Here is a 20,974-nt window from a genome sequence, read left to right as displayed (position 1 = left end):
AGTCGGGAGGATCGTGCCAAACTTCAGGAGCGTGTTGTATATGAAAAATAAATGTAAAAAAACTCAAATGTTGTTATCCGATTTTCGTTTTTTTACAAGTTATAGCGTAAATAAAATTTTTTAACTAGGATTCTATTTACCATAAGCGTACCTTTGGTATTAGTGATATTGATACTGCTTGATGTTTATTTTCGAGTTCAATTAAAGTGTTACAAGATGCCAAACATTTATTCAAATTTAGAATATGCAAATATGGTGTTTGTTTATGGTTTTTGTAATGGGAATGCTAGAGCTGCTGCTGAAGAATATCGTCAACGGTTTCCACATCAAAGACATCCTTCTAAAAACGTATTTATCCGAGTGTTCAACAATTTGTGCGAGACCGGAAAGCTTCCCAGTGCCAACATATCATCTGAACGATCTACTGAAGAAAGCTTGGAAGAAGTAGAAAATATCCTGGATCCAGTAGAAGAAGATGCAACGACCAACTCACGAAGAGTTGCTACTCAATTGGGCATTCCACAAAAAAGAGTAATAAACACATTTCACGAGCAAGGCTTATATCCATATCACGTACAGAGAGTACAGCACTTACAACCCGGAGATTATGCTAAACGTAGGGAATTTTGTGGATGGATCAATAATAATCATGGTGTTGTATCAAGCATTCTTTTTATGGATGAAGCAACATTCACCCGTGACGGCATTAATAATACACGTAATTGTCATGTATGGTCAGACGAAAATCCTCACGCAACAGTCGAAAGTAATTTTCAACATAAGTTTTCAGTAAACGTGTGGTGTGGTATGATTGAAAGTTATTTAATTGACCCTTTTATTTTGGAGAATCGCCTCACGGGAGAACGCTACTTGAATTTCCTTCAAAATGAATTGCAGAGACTTTTTGAGAATGTTCCTTTAAACATCCGAATCCAAATGTACTATCAGCAGGATGGAGCTCTCGCACATTCTGCTCGACAGGTTAAGCAACATTTAGACGAAACGTTTCCTGGACGTTGGATTGGTCGTGGTGGCCCTATTAGTTGGCCTCCAAGGTCTCCAGACCTCACACCACTAGACTATTGTTTGTGGGGTTGGTTTAAAACTGAAGTGTACAGAGTAAAAGTGAACACTCAAGATGCACTAATTCAACGCATTAGAAATGCTGCAGCTGCTATTAAAGAAAGACATGAAACAATCAGGAGCGCAAGGAATGCTCTTCATAGACGACGCCGAAAATGTTTAGAAGTTAATGGCAATATTTTTGAACATTTACTATGATATCCAAACGTTAATTTATGGAATTTATAAATTTATAATTTTTTTTAATTTTATGTTTTAATTTTATTTACGCTATAACTTGTAAACAAACGAAAATCGGATAACAACATTTGAGTTTTTTTACATTTATTTTTCATGTACAACACGCTCTTGAAGTTTGGCACGATCCTCCCGACTCACCCTGTATATGTATATACGTTTATCCAGTCATTGGACCAAACACCATTCCGTAAAGAGCCTGGTACCTACAAACATGCAAAAGATTTTTGTAGAAATATGTAAAAATCATTCAATTTCTTTTAGATAAACATTTCTGAATTATCGATCGTTTGCTAATTTGTTTCCAATGCTTCTAATTCATTTTTAATAAAAATATTGAAAAAACAGGATGAGTATACGCGTAATGATTGTTTCTTTGAAGTGTAATTGATTTACTAAATAAACTGCAGCTCAGTTCGACTTAGATATGTCAACATTTTAATCTCTTCTTGTACTAAATCGCGAATCTTATAAAATACGTCAGTTAATTATCGAAATTTTAACTGCGACCTTTAACACCCACGTTTGGACTGTTTGAATATTGGATAAATAATGTCTGTATATCCGAAGAAATACGCAACCTTGATGAAATTTGTTTTCAGACTGCGGAAATATCACTTAATCCCACAAAAGCCCCAAAAAATAGAAAATATATAAAGCACAATAGAAGGCTAATTGAAGAGCAGGTGTCGAAGGTTAATGTGATGTGTTCGAGCGGAACGCTTTAGATGATGAGTAGTCGCACATCATACGCGACTTCCGTTACAGCTAATATATAGGAAACATCGTAATCTGGGTTTTTCGCTAGAATTGGGATCAATAAAACCTTCGACTGAATCTTGAAAATATTGTCAAGATCAACTACACCGGCTTCCGAAAGTGGGGATGTGGGAACCAATACAATGCGATATACCTATATATACTATATATATGCTTATAATACGTTTATTACCAAAAAGCGTCTGAAGAAAATCTTTTAAGTTGAGTCATATTTTTGTGGTATCATGATCACCTTTAGACTTTTGGTTCTTTCAGCACTTTTAGCACTTACAGCGACATTTCCTCTGAGTAAGTGTTTTTATTTGAATGAGTAATAATTTTAAGATATTGATATAGGTACATTGATATTGTCCATTTAACTTCACTTTTAAGAGAAGGTATGTATTTATTTCCCGGTGTCCTAAATGGATTATTTTTCATGTTAAAAGAAATATCTGTATTTTTCAATCATAAAAGGACAGCTAGGTTTTCTTTTGCTTATTTTGTATTGATGCTATTAGTTATTAAATTTTCATTGCAAGTAGTGCAAATTTTAGCAATCATTATAAGTACAAATCTACCTATTTGTCATTGGAAATTAACTCTTTTTACTAGTGTTTTTTATTTTATTACATCAACTGCTTTTGGACACAATTGTGGATAAAATAAAAACTCAGCTGATACATACAACTACTATGAGGGTTGTTATACTCCACACCCCAAAATGCCCCATTTGACACCTATTCCCAAACCATATTCCCTTTACCCCTAATCACCGTCAAAAAATCCACCGCACTAATCTTTTTGTCTCACCCAAACCATTGGAAAAACTTTTAAGCAAAGGCATCAAAAACCTGGGGAAAATGAAATAAATTTATTCAGAATTTTTTTTTAATCTAGAAATTTGAAATTGATTTAGAAAATGAAAATAAAAATAAGTAATTCAAAATAATATTTTATTAAATCTTACACTTTTTCATGCGAACTATTACTACTATTGTGCATACTTGCACCACTACTACTTGGTTCGCCATTACTATCAGTGCTACTTGGGGGTATAGGTAAATTTCCAACTTCCTCTCTGAAAAAACATTAAAGAGTTAGTGTAGATATTTCCCACAAAAAGTCAGAAAAGACTTTTTAAAAGTATTGTATGTATATAAAATGTTACAATCACGTTGCCTTATTACCTTAAAAAAATTTCCAATTCTCTCAAGGCTGCTGTGTAATAAACCGGTGTTTGAAACCTAAGTATAGCTCGCATTTGTTCTCTACACAATATTTCTATTGTGCCCTCTCTTTCATTGGGTGTATACCCATTGACTCATTCCAAAAATATAACATACTGTAATTCGTGATTACCTGAAAATACAATTTTTTTCTCCCCTTGTATTATAAAATTTAAATTTGCATCAATGTTTGTGTGTATTGTTGGATTCGATAATTCTAATTTGCATAGATGGTTAATTTTTAGTTTTTTTTTTCAATTTACCCCACTGGAATCTTCTAAACTCTTCTATTAAGATTTCGTCTGAAAATGAAAAGATTATTTTGTGTTCAAAAGGTGTTCGTTATAATTACTTTTTATCATGATTATAAAAAATCACTACAGATAAGTTAAAGGTTAGTGTTATTGTTTAATGTGAAATGTCAAAATAAGTGCGTACGTAGCGTTGGCCAGAATTTTATTATAGATTGATGCAGGAAACTGTAATGTAGGAGGTTATTCTTATGTAATATATCTTTTTGCCATAAGATGACGCGACCATATTGAAAATATACGTAAAAAGTTAAAAAAATGTATAAAGGAGTATTTATAATGAATTCATTAATGCAATTTATTGTGTAGATTTGTCTCGCCAGCCTGTCAATATTTTTGGCTTCAAAAACAAAATTATTCTTCATGTGGATTTTAGTAAAACTGTCACTGCTCCAACGGGCACCTCAGAAGGAACAAAATAGATAGATACAGATAACTATTTTTTCAAATCTAAGTTTTCATCACGATATACTAAAAAATACTCTAAAAGAGGAACTTTCATGTTTTAAAGTAAGTTTAATCTGTTATATTACTGTTACATTTACGTTATACGATTATATTGTTAATGTTTCGGTAATGTTATAAAATTTTTATTTTAATATTAATAAATATTGTTAAAATGGGTCCTGAACAAAAATTCGAAATTTACGAACTAGTTGAGTACGAAAAGTGTTCTATAACAGAAATAGGACGTAATTTTAACACTTCTAGAGCGAATGTGTTACGAATTTATAATCAAATTAAACCGCTATATGAATATATGATGAATAAACATGGACTAAAAGATCCTGTAACTAAGTTGAAAGAGGAACTTGAAAACGTTACTACTCAAATGCAACAAATGCGTAGTAGTACTGAAGCGCAAACAAAATGTGATGATAATGATAATGTAATTAACAGTAACAAAGAGATAACGAGAAGTGAACAAAGTGAGCAATTGAGGCAATCATCGAAACAGTCAAATGATAATCATCAACCTGTGAAAAATGAATCTGAATTGTGTAACGCTGTAATAACAGAAAATGAACATGTGCCTGACAAATTTATATACAATTCAAACGACAAATATATAAATGGTAATTTAACCAAAAAACAAGTTGAGGAAGAAATTAAAAATTTAAAAACCAAACCACAAATGTGTTTGTATGTAACTAAACATCAAATATGCACCACAAAAGGGAGATCAAAAGTTTGAAATGTTTTGCACATTGCACATTGCAACATTAAACAATTGCTTATTATGATTATAAAAGTATGTGTTTCTAGAAAGAATGCTAATAAAATAATAAAAAATATTCCAATATATTTATAATGAATTAGTGACTTCATTATAAATACTCCTTTATTCGTTCTAACTTTTTACGTATATTTTCATTATGGTCGCGCCATCTTATGGCAAAAAGATATACTACATAAGAATAACTTCCCTACATTACAGTTTCCTGCATCAATCAATAATAAATTTTGGCCGACGCTACGCACGCGCTTATTTTGACATTTCTCATTAAACAATAACACTAACCTTTAACTTATCTGAAATGATTTTTTATAATCATGATAAAAAGTAATTATAGCGAACACCTTTTGAACAAAAAATAATCTTTTCATTTTCAGAAGAAATCTTAATAGAAGAGTGGAGAAAATTCCAAAGCGTTAAATTACAAAAGCGACTCAAAATGAATCATCCCTGCAGATTGGAAGTAATGAATCCAATAATAGTAATTGATACTACTTTAAAATTTATAACACAAGGAGAGAGAAAAATTGTGTTTTCTGGTGATCAAGAATTTCAGTATGTAATATTAATGGAACATATTAATGGATATATGCCCAACCAAAGGGAGGGTACGATTCAAATATCATACAGAAACCAAATGCAAGCTGTACTTACCTTTCCCACACCCATTTATTACACAGCTGCCTTAAGGGCATTAGAAAATGTTTTAAGGTAATAAGGCAACGTGATTGTAACATTTTATATACTATCGGCCACAAAAGTGGTCGACCAGTTTCCAATCAAAATCGCTTGCGGTATTGTGGGTCGGATACCTTTTTTTGTCACGCTTGACCTAGATTACTTTTTGTTGGATCCTCCTTTTTGTGTAATATACATCAATATTTTGCACACAAACATGTATTGCTGGCCCAATTCATTGAGACAATTTCATTTTTTGGAATTTTCTCAGTTTATCGTTAAGACGCAATGGCTCCGAATCTGGGTAAAGATATTAAAACTAGTATAGTACTTTTGTACGAACAAGGGTGCAATATTTCCGAAATTAGTCGTGAGTTGAATATTATGGTACATAATCACATTGTCTTTTTTCAATTATGCTAACTTTATCACTGGCTTAAATTTGGGGACGTTTTTTTGTTTATATTGTTACTTCTGGCAAGAAATTCATCTTGAGTTGAGCGAAAAGTCTGTGAGAGGTAGGAAACAGTCGGACTAGTTAATTCCTAATTCCCAGCAAAATATTATTGTTAATAAAAGTCTTGAAGTTTAGTAAGTTTTACTACAGTGTTTTGTAAATTGTTGGTCTTGTTTATAATTGAATTTAACATTTATTTTTTTAGTTTTCATCTTAAACAATTATATAGCCATATCAACTTTTGCAATTTACAATATTCAATGTTAATATAGTGATGTTTCCATACAATTACTAGCAGAATTGATTTATTTGAAATTATCATCCTGAAAATATTCCGGCAAACTTGGTATTCGATGTAAGATTCTAAATTTATTCGCTAGACACGTTTTTGTTGTGGATCATTTTTTGTGAACTGATAAGGTACCTCCGCTCAGAATACGCGTCAAGCGATTTTGAACCTTAGCGTGGTCGACCACTTTTGTGGCCGATAGTACATACAATACTTTTAAAAAGTCTCTTCTGACTTTTTATGTGAAATGTCCACATTAATACTTTAATGTTTCTTCAGGGACGAAATTGGAAATGCACTCACACCACCATCAAGTGGTGAAAGTAGACACAATAATAGTAATAGTTCCAATGAAGATATATGAGATTGAATAAAATATATAAGAAAAACAAAATATTATTTTGAATTACCTATTTTTATTTTCTTTCTCTAAATTTAATCTAATGAAAGTTTTTGATGCCTTTGCTTAATAGTTTTTTCAATGGTTTGGGTGAGATGAAAAGATTAGTGCGGTGGATTTTTTGGCGGTAATTGGGGGTAGGTAGGTACCTCAAGGTAAAGGGAATATGGTTTGGAAGTAGGTGCCAAATGGAATATTTTGGGGTGTGGGGTCTAACAGCCCTCATAGTAGTCGTACATGTAGTGTGTAAAGGATGTTTCAACAGGAAAAGCCTATTTCCTGATTAGATAGAAGAAAATTAATTTCGATGTCACAGGCTCGATTTTTGACAAATGTTTCATGTCAAAAACCATTTTTCAACATCGTCACAGCTTATCAAGGTAGAGAAGGTTTTTCGATTTTTTACTATTTTGAAAATACAACGTATTAGTTTTTTTAACATAAGTTGGCTATAAAAATTGCTGTTGCTGTTGTGTTGTGTACCAATGCCACATATGATTTATATTTGAAAAAATGAGGTTGTAACAATTTGTAGGAAAACAGTGAACAACAGAAAAAATTTGAGCACTCCATTAGATTCCTCTCAAAAAATAAAAATGTTTTTTACGCAATTCCAATACTTTAATAAAGAATAAAGTTATTGGCGGTTTTCAAAATAGCCAAAAATCGAAAAACCTTCTGTATCTAAGTGGGCTGTGACGATATCGGAAAGTGGTTTTTGACATTAAACATTTTTCGAAAATTGAATCCGTGACACCTAAATCACTTTTCTTCTATCTACTCAGGAAATAAGTTTTTCTTGTCAAAACGTTTCAAATTGAAACATCCTGTACATAAAGCATCAAACAAATTAATTTTCTCAATCTGGAATTAAAATAAAAAAAAAATTTTGGACGCGTCGACTTCAGCTTAATATTTTACATGTTTTGGTTGGATAATATTAGCTATGACGTCATCATTGTTCTAGATATGACGTCAGTATTAAATTTTTTTAATGATTTTTGATAATTTTATGTGAAATGGTGTCCTTTTTTACGCATAAAACATAAACTTTTTTACTACGTTACATAACTGATTTTTGAAAAATTCTCAAAATCATATTTTTCTTTGCGGTAGCTCGTTAGGTACAGCAACTTCTTTTATCGTTATGAAAGATAGACATCGACTAAACGAATCGGGGTAGTCTTTTGTTGATTTATTTGGTAGACTTGTTTACTTATTTTCATAGAAAATGCATTTTTATTCGTTTAATGCACAACATTCCAATAATGTTTAAATTTTCATATTTGTTAGTTTTGGTCTGACTTCGTGAAGGTTTAATTTCAAATAAAAATTTTATTACAATGCGTTTACCATAACAAAGAATAGAAATTGTTATGATGATCAGCTATGATGATAGAGTGCGAACAACGGGAGGTGTGTGTTTTATTTAACTACAAATATCCGGTTAGAAAATATGTTTTTGAAAATTTATCAAAAAATCTGTTATGGAACATAATAAAATAGTTTATGTCCTGATTGGAAAAAAGTGCACCCTTTTTCATAAAATTGTTAAAAACCATCAAAAATGTAACACTGACGTCACATCTGAAACGATGATGACGTCACAGCTAATGTTATCCAACCAAAAGATGTTCAATTTTAAACTGAAGTCGCCGTGCCCAAGCAACCTTTTTATTTTAATTCCAAACCGAGAAAATGAAGTTATTCCATACTTTATGTACGCACTGTATATTTCACGTAGACAACAAACAACTTCATGCCACTATCTTCGTATTCTCAGAGCTCAACAGATTATCTCGTTCAGCATCTCCCCACCATTTCAAGAAACACGGAGGAAACCCACTTTTCAACGGGATTCTAGGTGGGTACGGAGGTCATGGGTATGAAGGGAACTACGGGGGTCATGGGGGATACCCGATAGGAGGATACAATATCGGATACGGAGGACATCCAGGGGGGTATAGCGGACAAGCTCAGGCACAAGGTAAGCATCAATGTCATTTCACTTTTATTGCTGAAAATGTTATGTTTCATGACAAAATTCCCAAAATGTTACGAAGTTAGGTAATTTGCGAATTTTTTTAATTAATAAAACCATTTGGTAGCTCAAGCGGGAGCGATTGCAGGCGGACATGGAGGAGCTAGTGCAATATCGCAAGCTCAATCTCAGTCGGCTTCCTTTGGGTTCGGTCCATTTTCTGCGACAATCTCTCAGGCCCAGGCGCAGGCTTCGGCAAATGCAGGCGGCGGTGGCCAATTGTAAGACCTTTGACTGTTTTCTTATGATAATCCTGAATTATTTTATTTTTTAGTTACTGAGCTGGTGTTTACGAAATGTTATATACTTTAGAATTCCTTTGGTAGTTAGTATTGATAAGTGTTAACTAGTCGTTTTTATACTGTAATTTATTTATAATAAAAACTTTTTCTTGAAGTAAGAATCTATATAACACTTTCCATCTCTCATCAATAAAGAGATGTTATTATACAAGATGTCACTGAACATAGTACCATAAATTCAACCACGTATTCTAAGTCCCAAAATATGACAAAAACTTCATATAAAGATATATCAAAAGGCGCTTTGTTTTCTATATACAGGGTGTGGAAAGTTGATTCCTGGGGATGGTTTTTTATTACTATTATTTTCCAAACATTTCGAGACAAATTAATGAAATTTTGTACTTTATTATAACTTTTTGTGCTCTTACTGAATCTTTATAAAGAAATTGCCACATTTTTCCAAAGGCGAGTAATATATAGTAATAATAATATAGTGCGTAAAAAGTACCTAAATGTTTTTGTATTTAACTTTATTGACGGTGTTATAGGAAAAATATTAAATTTAAACTTTTTTATTTAAAACAGATTCTCTTATAAAAAATCGAAGTCTCTAATAATTTTTGAGAAAATAGAAATTTAACAAATCGGTGGAAACTGTGTTTATTTAATAAACATCAGATTGAAAACCCAGTTGGCTTTAAAATGAAACAAAAAAATATTTTTGACACTTCCGCATACGACATTTATTTATAAAGTCGATGATTTTTCATTGTTACCAAAATAATGTTTAATTATAATTATTATTAAAGAAAAGGAATAAAAAAGGGTTTTTAATCTGATATTTATTTAATAAAACATAGTATCCACCGATTTAAGAAATATAAGTTTTCTTAAAAGCTCTTGAAGATTTCGACTTTCAATAAGATTACTGTTTTATGTAAAAATCTTCAAAATTTAATATTTTTCCTACAAAATCGTCAATAAAATTGGGTACAAAAAATTATAGATATTTTTTAAGCACTACTCCCATGGAAAAATGTGTAAATTTCTTTATAGAGATTCAAAAAAAGCACAAAAAGTTATCATAACCTACACAATTTCATTAATTTATTTCGAAACTTTTCAAAAATATTAATAGAAACCATCCTCAGAAACCAACTTTTCACATCCATTATATAGAAAACGAAGTGTTTTTCAATATATATTTATATGAAGTTTTCGTCATATTTTAGGACCTAGAACATATGTATAATTGAATTTGTGGCATAATGTTCAGGTTAGTTCAAGTTACACCTTGTAGGTCTCATAACACCCTTCCTAATTTTGCTATCTATTCGTTGTGGAGTAGGAGATATAATAGCGGGTACGTGGTATGATTCCAAATAGTGTGGTAAACATCTTACAAAATACTAATATACGGTGTATTTTCGGGTTGCCAAGGGTTGTTCACAAGGGACTGCGTTTGTACGTTAACAATACAATAATTCTCATTTTATTATTTATTTGGAAATAATACTTCACAAATCAGTAGAGGTTGTCGAAGCGGTGGAATTGTATAATATTCTCAGTTAAAACTAACTGAAAATAACATTTACGCTTCCCTAAGGGTGCGAACAAACACCCTCGTCTGACTGGACGCTTACTGGTGTGTGTAAAGTTATTTCCAAAAATGAAAAACAATTAACAATCCGCTTCAAGAATATAAAACGTGTTATATTTACACTCTTCTCAGTTAAAACTAACTAAGAATAACATTCGCACTTTAACAAGGACTAGAAGGTAAATTCTCGTTAACGTTTCGGCGGAAAATCTGGAAGGAAAAATTAGTAGAAAAAGGTAAATTAACGGTTAACTACCATACATGGAAGGTAAATATCTACAATGTGCGAGGTATTCTAAAATTATCTTTTTAAATCGCTAAAGAATAAGAGTTTATTTTACATAAATTATTGTCATTATTCCCAACTATTGATTAGAGGTCAGTGGTTGGTGATTAAAAATATTAGATGATTTAAAGAAAAATTGAAAGATATGGCTTTAGACCCAACACAGAATCCACAAAAAACTTGTATCTCTAACGGTTGTCGAGATATTTTCAATTAAAGTAAATCCGTGCATTTAAAATTTTTAATTAATGTTATTTTCTTGATACGTCTCGCCTGTCAATAAAAATGCGAAAACCACAAATTTTTTGTTTAGTTGAGTTTAAAAATAAAGTTTGCTTTTATTTAAAAAAATACAAAAAAATTAATTAAAGTAAATTTTCGAAATGTCAACTGTCTACACCAATACGTTTAATAAATTTTCATTCATTTTATTTTAATCATTTTTAAAATTTTAGAAAGACTTGAAGTTCTAAACAAAAATTCATATTCAAGAATTCCCTTACACGTATAGGGTAATGAGCAATTCCAAAACTAAAGATAACAATGAAAACGTCAAGCAATACTCCGAATTTGCTTCAAAGACCGCTTGCAAATTAATATTTGATTTATGCAAGACGTTCAGACGAATGTAATTTACGATTATGAGAGCATTAAACGCGGAAAAAATCATTCTAAAAGACGTCCGGTTTATCTATTAAGCCCTTTGTGAAAGAGTTGACTATTAAGTAGATACTGTTACATTTTTCTGCGCAGCTGATTTGAACGGACAACACCTATAGTGAATATATGCAACTTACCCTCTAAAACAATAATTATGAACTGTCAAAATATAAAATCATGTGTTTTGAAAAAATGCGACACACAGTTGCAATTATCTTCTTATATTTTGTTTTTGCTATGTATGTTTTCTTAAATATTCGCAAAGATGCACGAAATTCAACAATTTTACCTTAAATCAGTACATGGAGCCTATACCTTCTTCTTTAGTGTCAGAGAAATGCAAAAAAAAACGAAATCCTTCAACCAAAATTAGTAATAAAAGTGGAAATTTCGATCACGGTGTCATGCGAGTTGCCATTTGCTCGCAACGTAATTTTCTATTCATCTATATTCCGTATTTCGAAATCGACAATTTTTCAAAAATTGATAGTAAAAATCAACGCTTTCCCTTAGATCTACCTACGAGTACATTAAAATTTTATTCTGGGACGTCATGGAATATACTGTGCTACTATAAATACTATCTTTTGGCGTTTGTTCATTTCTCTAAATGTTGTTTGCGTCAACGGTAGGGCAAAATGGCGGATTTTTTTAAATTTAAGCAAGAGTCAATGACGTTTCAAATTAAATGTGTTTCAAAACTGCATTTAATGGTGTAATGCGATTTAAAATCGATCAATTAGTTTATGAGAAAAATAGCATAAATAGAAAAAAAAAACAAAACATAAAACATGCAATGCAAAGTCAGTTTCATAGTACATAAACAATTTTAAAAAATTGTTTGTTAAAAAAAAGAAGATAATTAATACTACCTTCGTTCGGAAATAAGTGCCGATTTCAAAGATTTTTTTTCACAAATAAATGTCCAGTTTTACATAAAATATTTATTAGCGTTAAAATAAAGACGAAATACTTAGTCTATTGGAGTATTCTATCGCTAAATACTCGTATCACTCACATTTAATTCTTCGGTGATATGATTTTTAGTGTTTTGAACAACATTAATATCACGTAGCAGGCTAAGTGGCAGCTGGTCTCGACAAATCAGACGATCTTTCCCCAAATGGGGTATTTTGTAGTTACTATCGCCATTGATCATGCTCTTGTGTTATTAGACATATTTAATTTTTAATTTGTTGGGTTAACCATATTTTCGTCCTCACCTTTCATATTTTTCTTAGAGTGGTATTTCGAACTTTAGACATAAAATTGGATATGTATTAAAGGTAAAAGAATTATAATATAACTTTGCTTACATCATAGTATATACTGTTACGTTTATGAAGTAATCAAACATCCGGTAAAAAAAATCAAAGTTAGTAAAACTAACTTCATTTCTGAAAAAAAGGAAATCGAACACCTATTTTCGAACGGAAAATAATATTAAAATAATATTTTAACGTGGCCATATTACAATTCTTTAATGTTCCAACTAAGTCCCTATCGAAAGTATGGGTACTTGAAGATGAGGAAACTCCAACGGTGGTAAAACAAGCTAGATCTGTTTGCAGACAAATGATCGGTGTTTTCGTAGCAAAACGCGAAATAATTAGTCGTGTTTTATTAGATAGTCAAAAAACTGTTACTGCAAAATGGTATACCGAACATTGCCTGCCTCAAGTTGTTCAGTCTCTTAAAAACTTTCGACCAAATTCACGACTCGACACCTGGTTTCTTCATCACGACAATGCAACGGTACACCGTGCTCAACTAACTACAACATTTTTGGAAAACTCTGGGTTGCAGCTACTAGAACATCCTCCTTACAGCTCAGATCTTGCTACCTGTGATTTCGTACTTTTCTCCTATGCAAAAAAACAATTAAAAGATCGATTTTCCAAATGCAGATGAAATGATAGCTGCCTGGGATGAAATGTACTCCGAGATGCCTCCAGAAAAGTGGGAGCAAATATTTGCAGAGTGGTTTCGGCGTACATTGAAGTGTATTAGTTGTGATGAAAAATATTTTGAAAATGTTTATTAATAAAGTCATACAACAAGACTTTCTTAGTACCTTACTTATGTGTTTCCATGTAAAATTCTTTGTGTGGAGTTTATTCCACACAAAGATCTCCAATTTTATTCCACACAAAATGTTCGGTGTTGAATCCGGATTCTCGGCATCAGAAATATGGGAGTTATATGCTGCTTTATCAAATCCGAGTTATCCAATGATTGCGCATAGATAAATTATTGAAATATGTAGACAGTTTATTTACAACATTCTGAATTAAACAAGTCCTAATCTCAGTGAAGGCTGATGCCTGCTAAATTACCAACGTAAGTCAGACAGTTTTATTAGGTGTACAACTTTGCTTCCGCCGTTTTTGAATAGATGTATGTAGCGGTAAGTAATGATCGAAATAAATAACCCCATGTGGGCATGCAGGAGCCTTGGGCACCTGTTAACATAACCTCATAAAAATATTAGTCTATTTGTGTCTTCATCATAAAGTTATTCGCAATTGAAAATGTCAGTGTACGAGCCAAATTCTCGTCATTTGCGGGAGGTTTTACTTTTCTGCTTCAATATGAAGAAATCTGCTGCTGAGGCTCATCGAATGCTCTCAGATACTTATGGGGAAGCCACTATTAGTGAAAGGACATGTCGTGAGTGGTTTCAGCGCTTCAAGAACGGTGATTTTCACGTCGAAGACCAACATAGCGGTGGAAGAAAGAAGGTTTTCCAAGATGCGAACTTGGAAGCATTACTTGACGAAGACTCGTGTCAAAGTCAACAAGAATTGGCACAATCATTGGGAGTGACTCAACAAACAATCTCAAAACGCCTCAAAGACATGGGAATGATTCAGAAGCAAGGATATTGGGTGCCGTACGAGTTGAAACCAAGAGATATTGACAGGCGTCTGTTCGCTTGTGAACAGTTGCTTGCAAGGCAAAGACGGAAGGGATTTCTGCATCGTATTGTGACTGGGGACGAGAAATGGGTTCATTACGATAATCCCAAACGCAAAAAGACTTGGGGATATCCCGGCCATGCTTCCACGTCGACGGCCAAACCGTCTATTCATGGTTCCAAAATCATGCTCTGTATTTGGTGGGATCAACTCGGCGTAATATATTATGAGCTGTTACAACCAACTGAAACAATCACAGGTGCTCTTTATCGAACCCAATTAATGCGTTTGAGCCGAGCATTGAAAAAGAAACGGCTGCAATACAACGAGAGACATGATAAAGTGATTTTGCAGCACGATAATGCTCGACCCCATGTTGCGCAAGTGGTCAAGAAATACTTGGAAACATTGAAATGGGAAGTCCTACCCCACCCGCCATATTCTCCTGACCTAGCTCCTTCTGATTATCACTTGTTTCGATCCATGGCACATGGGCTAGCTGACCAACACTTCCGGTCTTATGAAGAAGTAAGAAATTGGATAGAATCGTGGATCGCTTCAAAAGATGTCCAATTTTTTCAACACGGGATTCGTATGCTGCCCGAAAGATGGGAGAAAGTAGTGGCCAGCGATGGACAATACTTTGGATCCTAAAGGTATAATTAGTTTTTTACAATAAAATCGCGAAATTCGGAAAAAAAACGGCGGAAGCAAAGTTGTACACCTAATACAATTTAAAAAATCACAGTTGAAGGCTTGTCGACTTCGCTTTAAAAGTGAATACAATTTGTCTTTAAAATATAGGATATACTTCTCTTCAGTCGTTATAGGTGAAAGCACCCACTTTGCTATTTTCTTCTTCCGTTCTAAGTATGTTATAGCCACTGGGCTTTTTCTTATAATATAAAAATGCTAATAATAAAAGCAGCATACTGCAACCTATTACAACTAGTACCACTATAAAATACCATTTTTCGGAAAATACATCGGACATCAAGTGCGATGGGTAGCAGTAGTTTTCTGATCGGGATCTATTGTACAGGAAGGCATCACCAAAGCACGCCGTGCATTGGTAGTCCATAGATCCCCTACATTTCATACAACTATAATGGCACAGCAAACATTTGGCATTACTGGGCAAGTTGGCGTCCTCCGAATTCGGATTCAAATCGTTTCTGCTATCATAGAATCCAGGAGGGCAACTGCGAATGCACTTCCAGTTGTGCAAGACGTAGTCCGGATTACATTCTACAAAAATGTAGTCACGTTCAGGTTTCTTTGGTTAGTTCGAGTTAACTTATCGCTAAAATCTATAAACTACAATGTATAGGAGTTCATGTTAGCGTTTACTTTTATTGTATGTATATAATGGGTGATCATAAAAAAACCTAGCACTAAGCGGTAAATCGTAAGCATGATACGTTGATTAGTTTATTTGTTATTTACCATCGAACATCTGACTGACCAGCAGACGCAACAAATGAATTTATCCAAGAGGTGCCTTTAACGTTTCAACAGCTACTTGAAGCAATTTTTCAATAATCACCCTTTATTATGTACACGTGTATGAGACATTACGTGTGCAGTGGTATTGGCAGTAACAAAACAATCTGACAACAATTTCAACACAATAATTCATGCAGTTATTTAAAGATTTTATAACTTACCTAAAAGTATAGCTTCACAAATTACGGTCCGTTGGCATGGCTTATTCTACAGTTGACCAAAGCGGTGGTCCCACCAGGGGAAATCCAAAAAGCAGAATGACTTTGCCACAGATTTTATTGTATTGTAAATTTTACAAACAGTGGTAGGGCTAAGGATACTACAGCATAAATAACAACGACCGGTGTTCAGCGGTTGTTCACCCGGCCAATTGGGATTTTTTTACAGAGGAATATATAAAAATTGGGCCGAGCACAACGGCAAAAAACCTCTTTTTTGGCCAGTAATTTATAGTTTACAATACTATGTCACAAAACTCAAGTACAATATGGCCGAGACGATCACACAATCAAATTCACCCTTTTGAGCGTTTTTTTACGTTAGGTAGGGAATATAACCTTTGGTTCAAAACTGTTTCGTTTAATAATAATTTAGAAAATCAATTAAAATATTTGATTTGAAAATTATAATACCTGAAGGCTATATCCCTTCTCCACTGATAATACTTCAAATTGTAATGTGTATTACGAATGGAGCAGCGATTATTTTGATTTGTTATTTTGATTTTCAAATAATATACACTAGTTTTTAATATATACCTATATGTAAATTGGACAATAGTTAAAGCATTGCTTCATGATTTGGAACCGCATAAGAAACTTACTTTAGTTGGCAAAGAATCGACCAAATAACGATAGGTACCTAAGAGAGAAGCATGTACAGCATATATTCCGCCCGTCCACGCATTTTTGCATCAGGACGTGGCGTATAATTCAAGAAGTGAGATAAAGAATAATCTGTTAACGGCATCCTCTTAAAAGACCTACGTAGCCCGTAGTTTCACACCTAAGTACTAAAAATTCACGTTTCAACTATTGTCCAGTTTAATTTATAATATTATAAAAAATGACTAGAAATGTTTATTCATATATAGTATATAAGATTAATAATTAAGATCGACATTAAAATATAATTTTTATCAAATTATATTAAATTTGCACAAATTGTTGAATATTTTTTCTTGAACTAGGTAAGTAGTCGTTCGTTTCAATTATTACTTAGCTCAATCAGAATAACTTTAAAAGGACATACAACATTTATACCCTAAATTAATGGTTAACATATTCATTCAGGAACTACATTTAATATACAAGGGACCAAAGAAATTAGTAAACATACCGGAAGAATAACTAAAACAGATTAATCAAGATTCATAGTGGGATACAATAGTGACAAAGGTCGACGTTTCTTTTAAAATTAGAGTTAGAGTAAAAAAGTTAAACACGAGAGTTGTAGAAAGAAGTGCTGCACATATTTTGAAGTTATATACAGGGCGTCTTAAAAAGTGTATCATTCAGAATTTATCAGACTGCGAAGGCTTTCACCGCCGGTCAAAATACAATTGAAAATATTTTCCAGTTATTTAAGCCGTGGTTTAATGGAATCACCTCTTGACTTTTTAGAGTGAATGTTGAACCTTACCATGGCCAACCGAAAGCGCATGTTCTTCTAAAGCAGATTTCTTTGGTTGTCCGACTCTGCAACACCTCCGTGTATTTTTATTTTCCGTATTTTTTATTTTAGTTCTGTAATAGCTTTTGTAACGCCTATATACAGTGTGTCCGGGTTAAGGACTTACCGCCCTTGTAAATCTTAATTTCTTCGCCGATTTTAAGTTTTTTTTTGTTACTTAGATGTATAAAATACGTATTTGTCTAATACATACGATGACTCTTCACCTATAATCATAGCTTACTGCGTGCATTTTAATAGGATCAAATTTCAAAAAGTACTATTAGGGTTTATTTTAAGATCAAAGTGAAGCTAGATTCTCAATTAGAATGACCCTTCTGTAGCAATTTTCATTTTTCTGCTATACAGGATGTTCGAAAAAATTAATAAAGCATGTTTTTTTTATATAAATAAGTTTTAAAATTGGCAAAAAATTATTTTAACAATAAAAATGATTGGCGGTTGTTCAAGAAAAAATGTAGTACTAGTACTAAAGAACTTTGTACTGTTTAAGTACTAAAAACTAACCTTGCGGTAATAAATTAATGTTAATTTCAATTTAATTTAGAATAATCAATTAATAACTGGGACAAAACAGTTTTTTGAATTAAACATTAGCATTTTCAATTAACCCCCCAAATTCTCTTATACATTTTTCAATACGTCGACGAATATTTTTCAATACTTTACTTAATTGATGTCGAGTTATAGTCCAACAAATTTGTTTAATGTTCCCATAAAGCTCTACGCGTGTCCGGGATCTTGTCGCACAAGCTTTATTTTTTATTGTTCCCCAAAGGAAAAAGTCCATAGGCGTAAATCCGCAGATCGCGGCGGCCAACAAATAAAATTTCGTTCGATCCAGCGTTTGGGAAAATTATCATTTATTGCAAGTTGGAAATGTAAACTGTAGTGATAATCAAGAGGAAGCTAATCGAGTACGTCAATAAACTTATTTTGTAGAGATCTCAAAAAACGAGCTGTATTCAAATTTTCGTTGAAAAAATATGGCTCAATAATCTTTTGATATATAACACCATAAAAAATGTTTACTCTTTAGGAGTATTGTCGTTTACATTCGATCATCCAATTTGGATTATGATCACTCCACTTTCTACTACAGTAAAATCCGTTTATAACGAAAATTCGGGTATAGTGACCAAATGTTGCTTAGTTGTTTGGAATTACATGTAAATGAACATAAAAATATTTAGATAGGACTTCGTTTGTAACGGCAAAATCAGTTATAGCGACTGAAAATCTTCAGGTTGTGCTGCATTTTTCTCCAATTATAAAGACTGTTCAGTAACAAGATCGACAAATTTTGGCCAATACTGTAACAGGAAATTTGGTGAATACCCGAGTGCTACTAAGGGATTCCCCAAATTTTATATATGTATGTACACCTGAAACTGCAGGTAAAAGTAATTTCATTTATTTCTTTCGATTTATTTTTGAACAATTTTAGGTACATTTTATAAGTCCAAAGCATTATAAAATGGCATCAATTTCAACGCCTAAATGAAAAAGGAAATGTTTTTTATTTGAAAAAAAAAGGAGCTATGGCAAATCGATTAGAAAATAGAGAAAGCAATACGTAATTAGCAATGGAGTTCGGAGTAGTACATTCCATAATTTCAAGAATGTAGAAAAATAAAGATAAAATTAAGGAAGCATATAACAAGAACATTCTGAAAACAAAGAAACTTCTCAGCGTTCGTCATGATGATTTGAATTAGTGCCTGTTGGAGTGGTTTGAAAATCAGCGCAGCAAAAACGTGCCTATAACCGGTCCTATTTTAAAGCAAAAAGCAAATGATTTTGGAGATTTATTGAACAAAAAAAACTACCAATGTTCCGAAGAATGCATGCATAAACCAATTTCGAGCCTGTGATAACATTGTGCTTGGAAAAATATTCGGAGAAGCAGGAAGCGTCAATAAAACTATTTCAGAATCATGGCTAAAAAATGTTTTTCAAAAAATTATAAATATGATGATAATGAAACCTTTAATGCTGATGAAACGGATCTTTTTCATAAAATAACGCAAGACAAAACGTTAAGATTTAAAGGAGAAACATTTTCTGGAGGGAAAATGTCCAAGGAAAGGATAACTATAATGATTGCGGCAAACATGACTGGAAGTGAGAAACGAAAATTGATTGTTATAAGAAAATGCAAAAATCCGAGGCGTTTCAAGAATGTGAAAAATTTACTGGTTGTATACGAACATAACAAAAAATCATGGATGACAAGTGAATTATTTACATTTCTCCGGGAGTGAACTTAGGAAATTTCCAACAAAATTTTGTTAATTGTGAATAACTGTCCTACTCATCTAAAAGTTGAGACTTTAAAGTCAATTAAGTTATATTTTTTACCTCCAAATTGTACTTCCATTTTATAACCTTTACATTAAGATGTTATTAATCCACTCAAGACTCACTACCGTAAAATGCAACTTTTGGAGATGATTAAAAAAATAGAACTAAGAGACGAAGTCACTATTGCACTTTTAAATGCTATTCTTATGATACTGTGACCTGGGAAAAAGTCACTCCTGAAACTATTTAAAGTTGTTTTCGACATGCAAGTTTTAGGAAAAAACAGTACAAATGATGAAAATGATTCCGATGATGAAGACAACATTCTCTTAGCACAATTTATGCAACTTATTAATCCTGCTTCAATATTAACAGATAACGGATTGCTTGAATTTACAAACATTGATAATAAATTAAAAACCTGGGAAGATTTAAATGAGGCTGACATTGTCAAAAGCATTGGCACTGATACAATTGAAGCAATAGAAGAGAGTGATAATAAAGAAGGGGCAAACGCAATTCCATCGTGTATCAAGGCCTTAGAAGCAGTTTCAATAATAAAAAAGGTTGTTACTTGTGAAGGCTTTGATTACTAACAATTATTAAAAAGCATTTCTGTTATTGATCAAAAACTTGAGAATTCCTATTTTGAAAGTTGTAAATGCGCAAAACAATGTAAAATAACTAATTTTTTTAAAATTTTATAATTTTGTATGCAATACACATTTATGTAAGTTGTGTGTTAAATAAAGTAAGTAGGTATGTATTGTATAAAAAACGTATTAAAGGCAGCATTTTTATATATATGACTTTAATAAAATTTATTTTCGGATATAACAACCAACGGCTATAACGACCTAATACCCACGGTCCCTCCAATATTGTTATAACCGGATTTCAAAGTATTTTGTGCCGACACACAACATTTATTGTAAACGTAGGTTCATCGGTGTATAAGGCGTTTTTTGAAAAGTTAGGATCTTCTTGGTACATACCCTGCAGCCATAAACAGAACTCCATTTTTAGATTTTGATCTTCAGCT

At 32.5% G+C, this 20,974-nt stretch overlaps 2 protein-coding genes and 1 long non-coding RNA gene across 7 annotated transcripts in view; 1 reads left to right on the top strand and 2 right to left on the bottom strand.

The window, feature by feature from the left end:
• Positions 1-1,184: 1,184 nt before the first annotated feature.
• On the top strand, positions 1,185-9,020 carry LOC136417982 (uncharacterized). Of its 4 annotated transcripts, XM_066403862.1 has the most exons (4): positions 1,185-2,388; positions 8,464-8,667; positions 8,789-8,942; positions 8,996-9,020. In XM_066403862.1, the coding sequence occupies exons 1-4, from the start codon at positions 2,325-2,327 to the stop codon at positions 9,000-9,002; spliced, it is 429 nt and encodes a 142-aa protein (XP_066259959.1). In that variant the 5' UTR covers positions 1,185-2,324; the 3' UTR covers positions 9,003-9,020. The 4 variants fall into 4 exon arrangements, with proteins under 4 accessions (XP_066259959.1, XP_066259958.1, XP_066259960.1 ...); XM_066403861.1 differs by lacking the exons at positions 1,185-2,388; positions 8,789-8,942; positions 8,996-9,020 and adding exons at positions 5,135-5,183; positions 5,234-5,567 and having other exon boundaries at positions 8,464-8,600; XM_066403863.1 differs by lacking the exons at positions 1,185-2,388; positions 8,464-8,667; positions 8,789-8,942; positions 8,996-9,020 and adding exons at positions 5,135-5,183; positions 5,234-5,567; positions 6,560-8,369.
• LOC136417948 (uncharacterized) lies at positions 3,019-3,722 on the bottom strand. Its single transcript, XR_010752878.1, has 3 exons — positions 3,661-3,722; positions 3,270-3,610; positions 3,019-3,160 (listed from the first exon to the last, which is right to left on the bottom strand). It is a non-coding gene; the product is annotated as an uncharacterized lncRNA (long non-coding RNA).
• A 4,738-nt stretch (positions 9,021-13,758) lies between the features above and the next one.
• Positions 13,759-20,974, bottom strand: part of LOC136417961 (furin-like protease 1) — a 56,842-nt gene continuing 49,626 nt past the window's right edge. For both annotated transcript variants that reach the window (XM_066403824.1, XM_066403823.1), the window contains one exon: positions 13,759-15,678. In XM_066403824.1, coding sequence (XP_066259921.1) covers positions 15,248-15,678 — 431 coding nt within the window. In that variant the 3' untranslated portion in view covers positions 13,759-15,247. The remainder of the gene's footprint in view (positions 15,679-20,974) is intronic.

The sequence above is a fragment of the Euwallacea similis genome, chromosome 31 (genome assembly GCF_039881205.1).
Source record: "Euwallacea similis isolate ESF13 chromosome 31, ESF131.1, whole genome shotgun sequence".
In the NCBI taxonomy this organism is placed as follows: domain Eukaryota; kingdom Metazoa; phylum Arthropoda; class Insecta; order Coleoptera; family Curculionidae; genus Euwallacea; species Euwallacea similis.
This window is presented reverse-complemented; position numbering and strand designations above follow the sequence as displayed.

Coding starts and splice junctions, on each gene's coding strand:
- LOC136417982 (XM_066403860.1), top strand. CDS start 8,379: ATGAAGTTATTCCATACTTTATGTACGCACTGTATATTTCACGTAGAC. Junction 8,668..8,788: donor CGGACAAGCTCAGGCACAAG/GTAAGCATCAAT, acceptor ACCATTTGGTAG/CTCAAGCGGGAGCGATTGCA.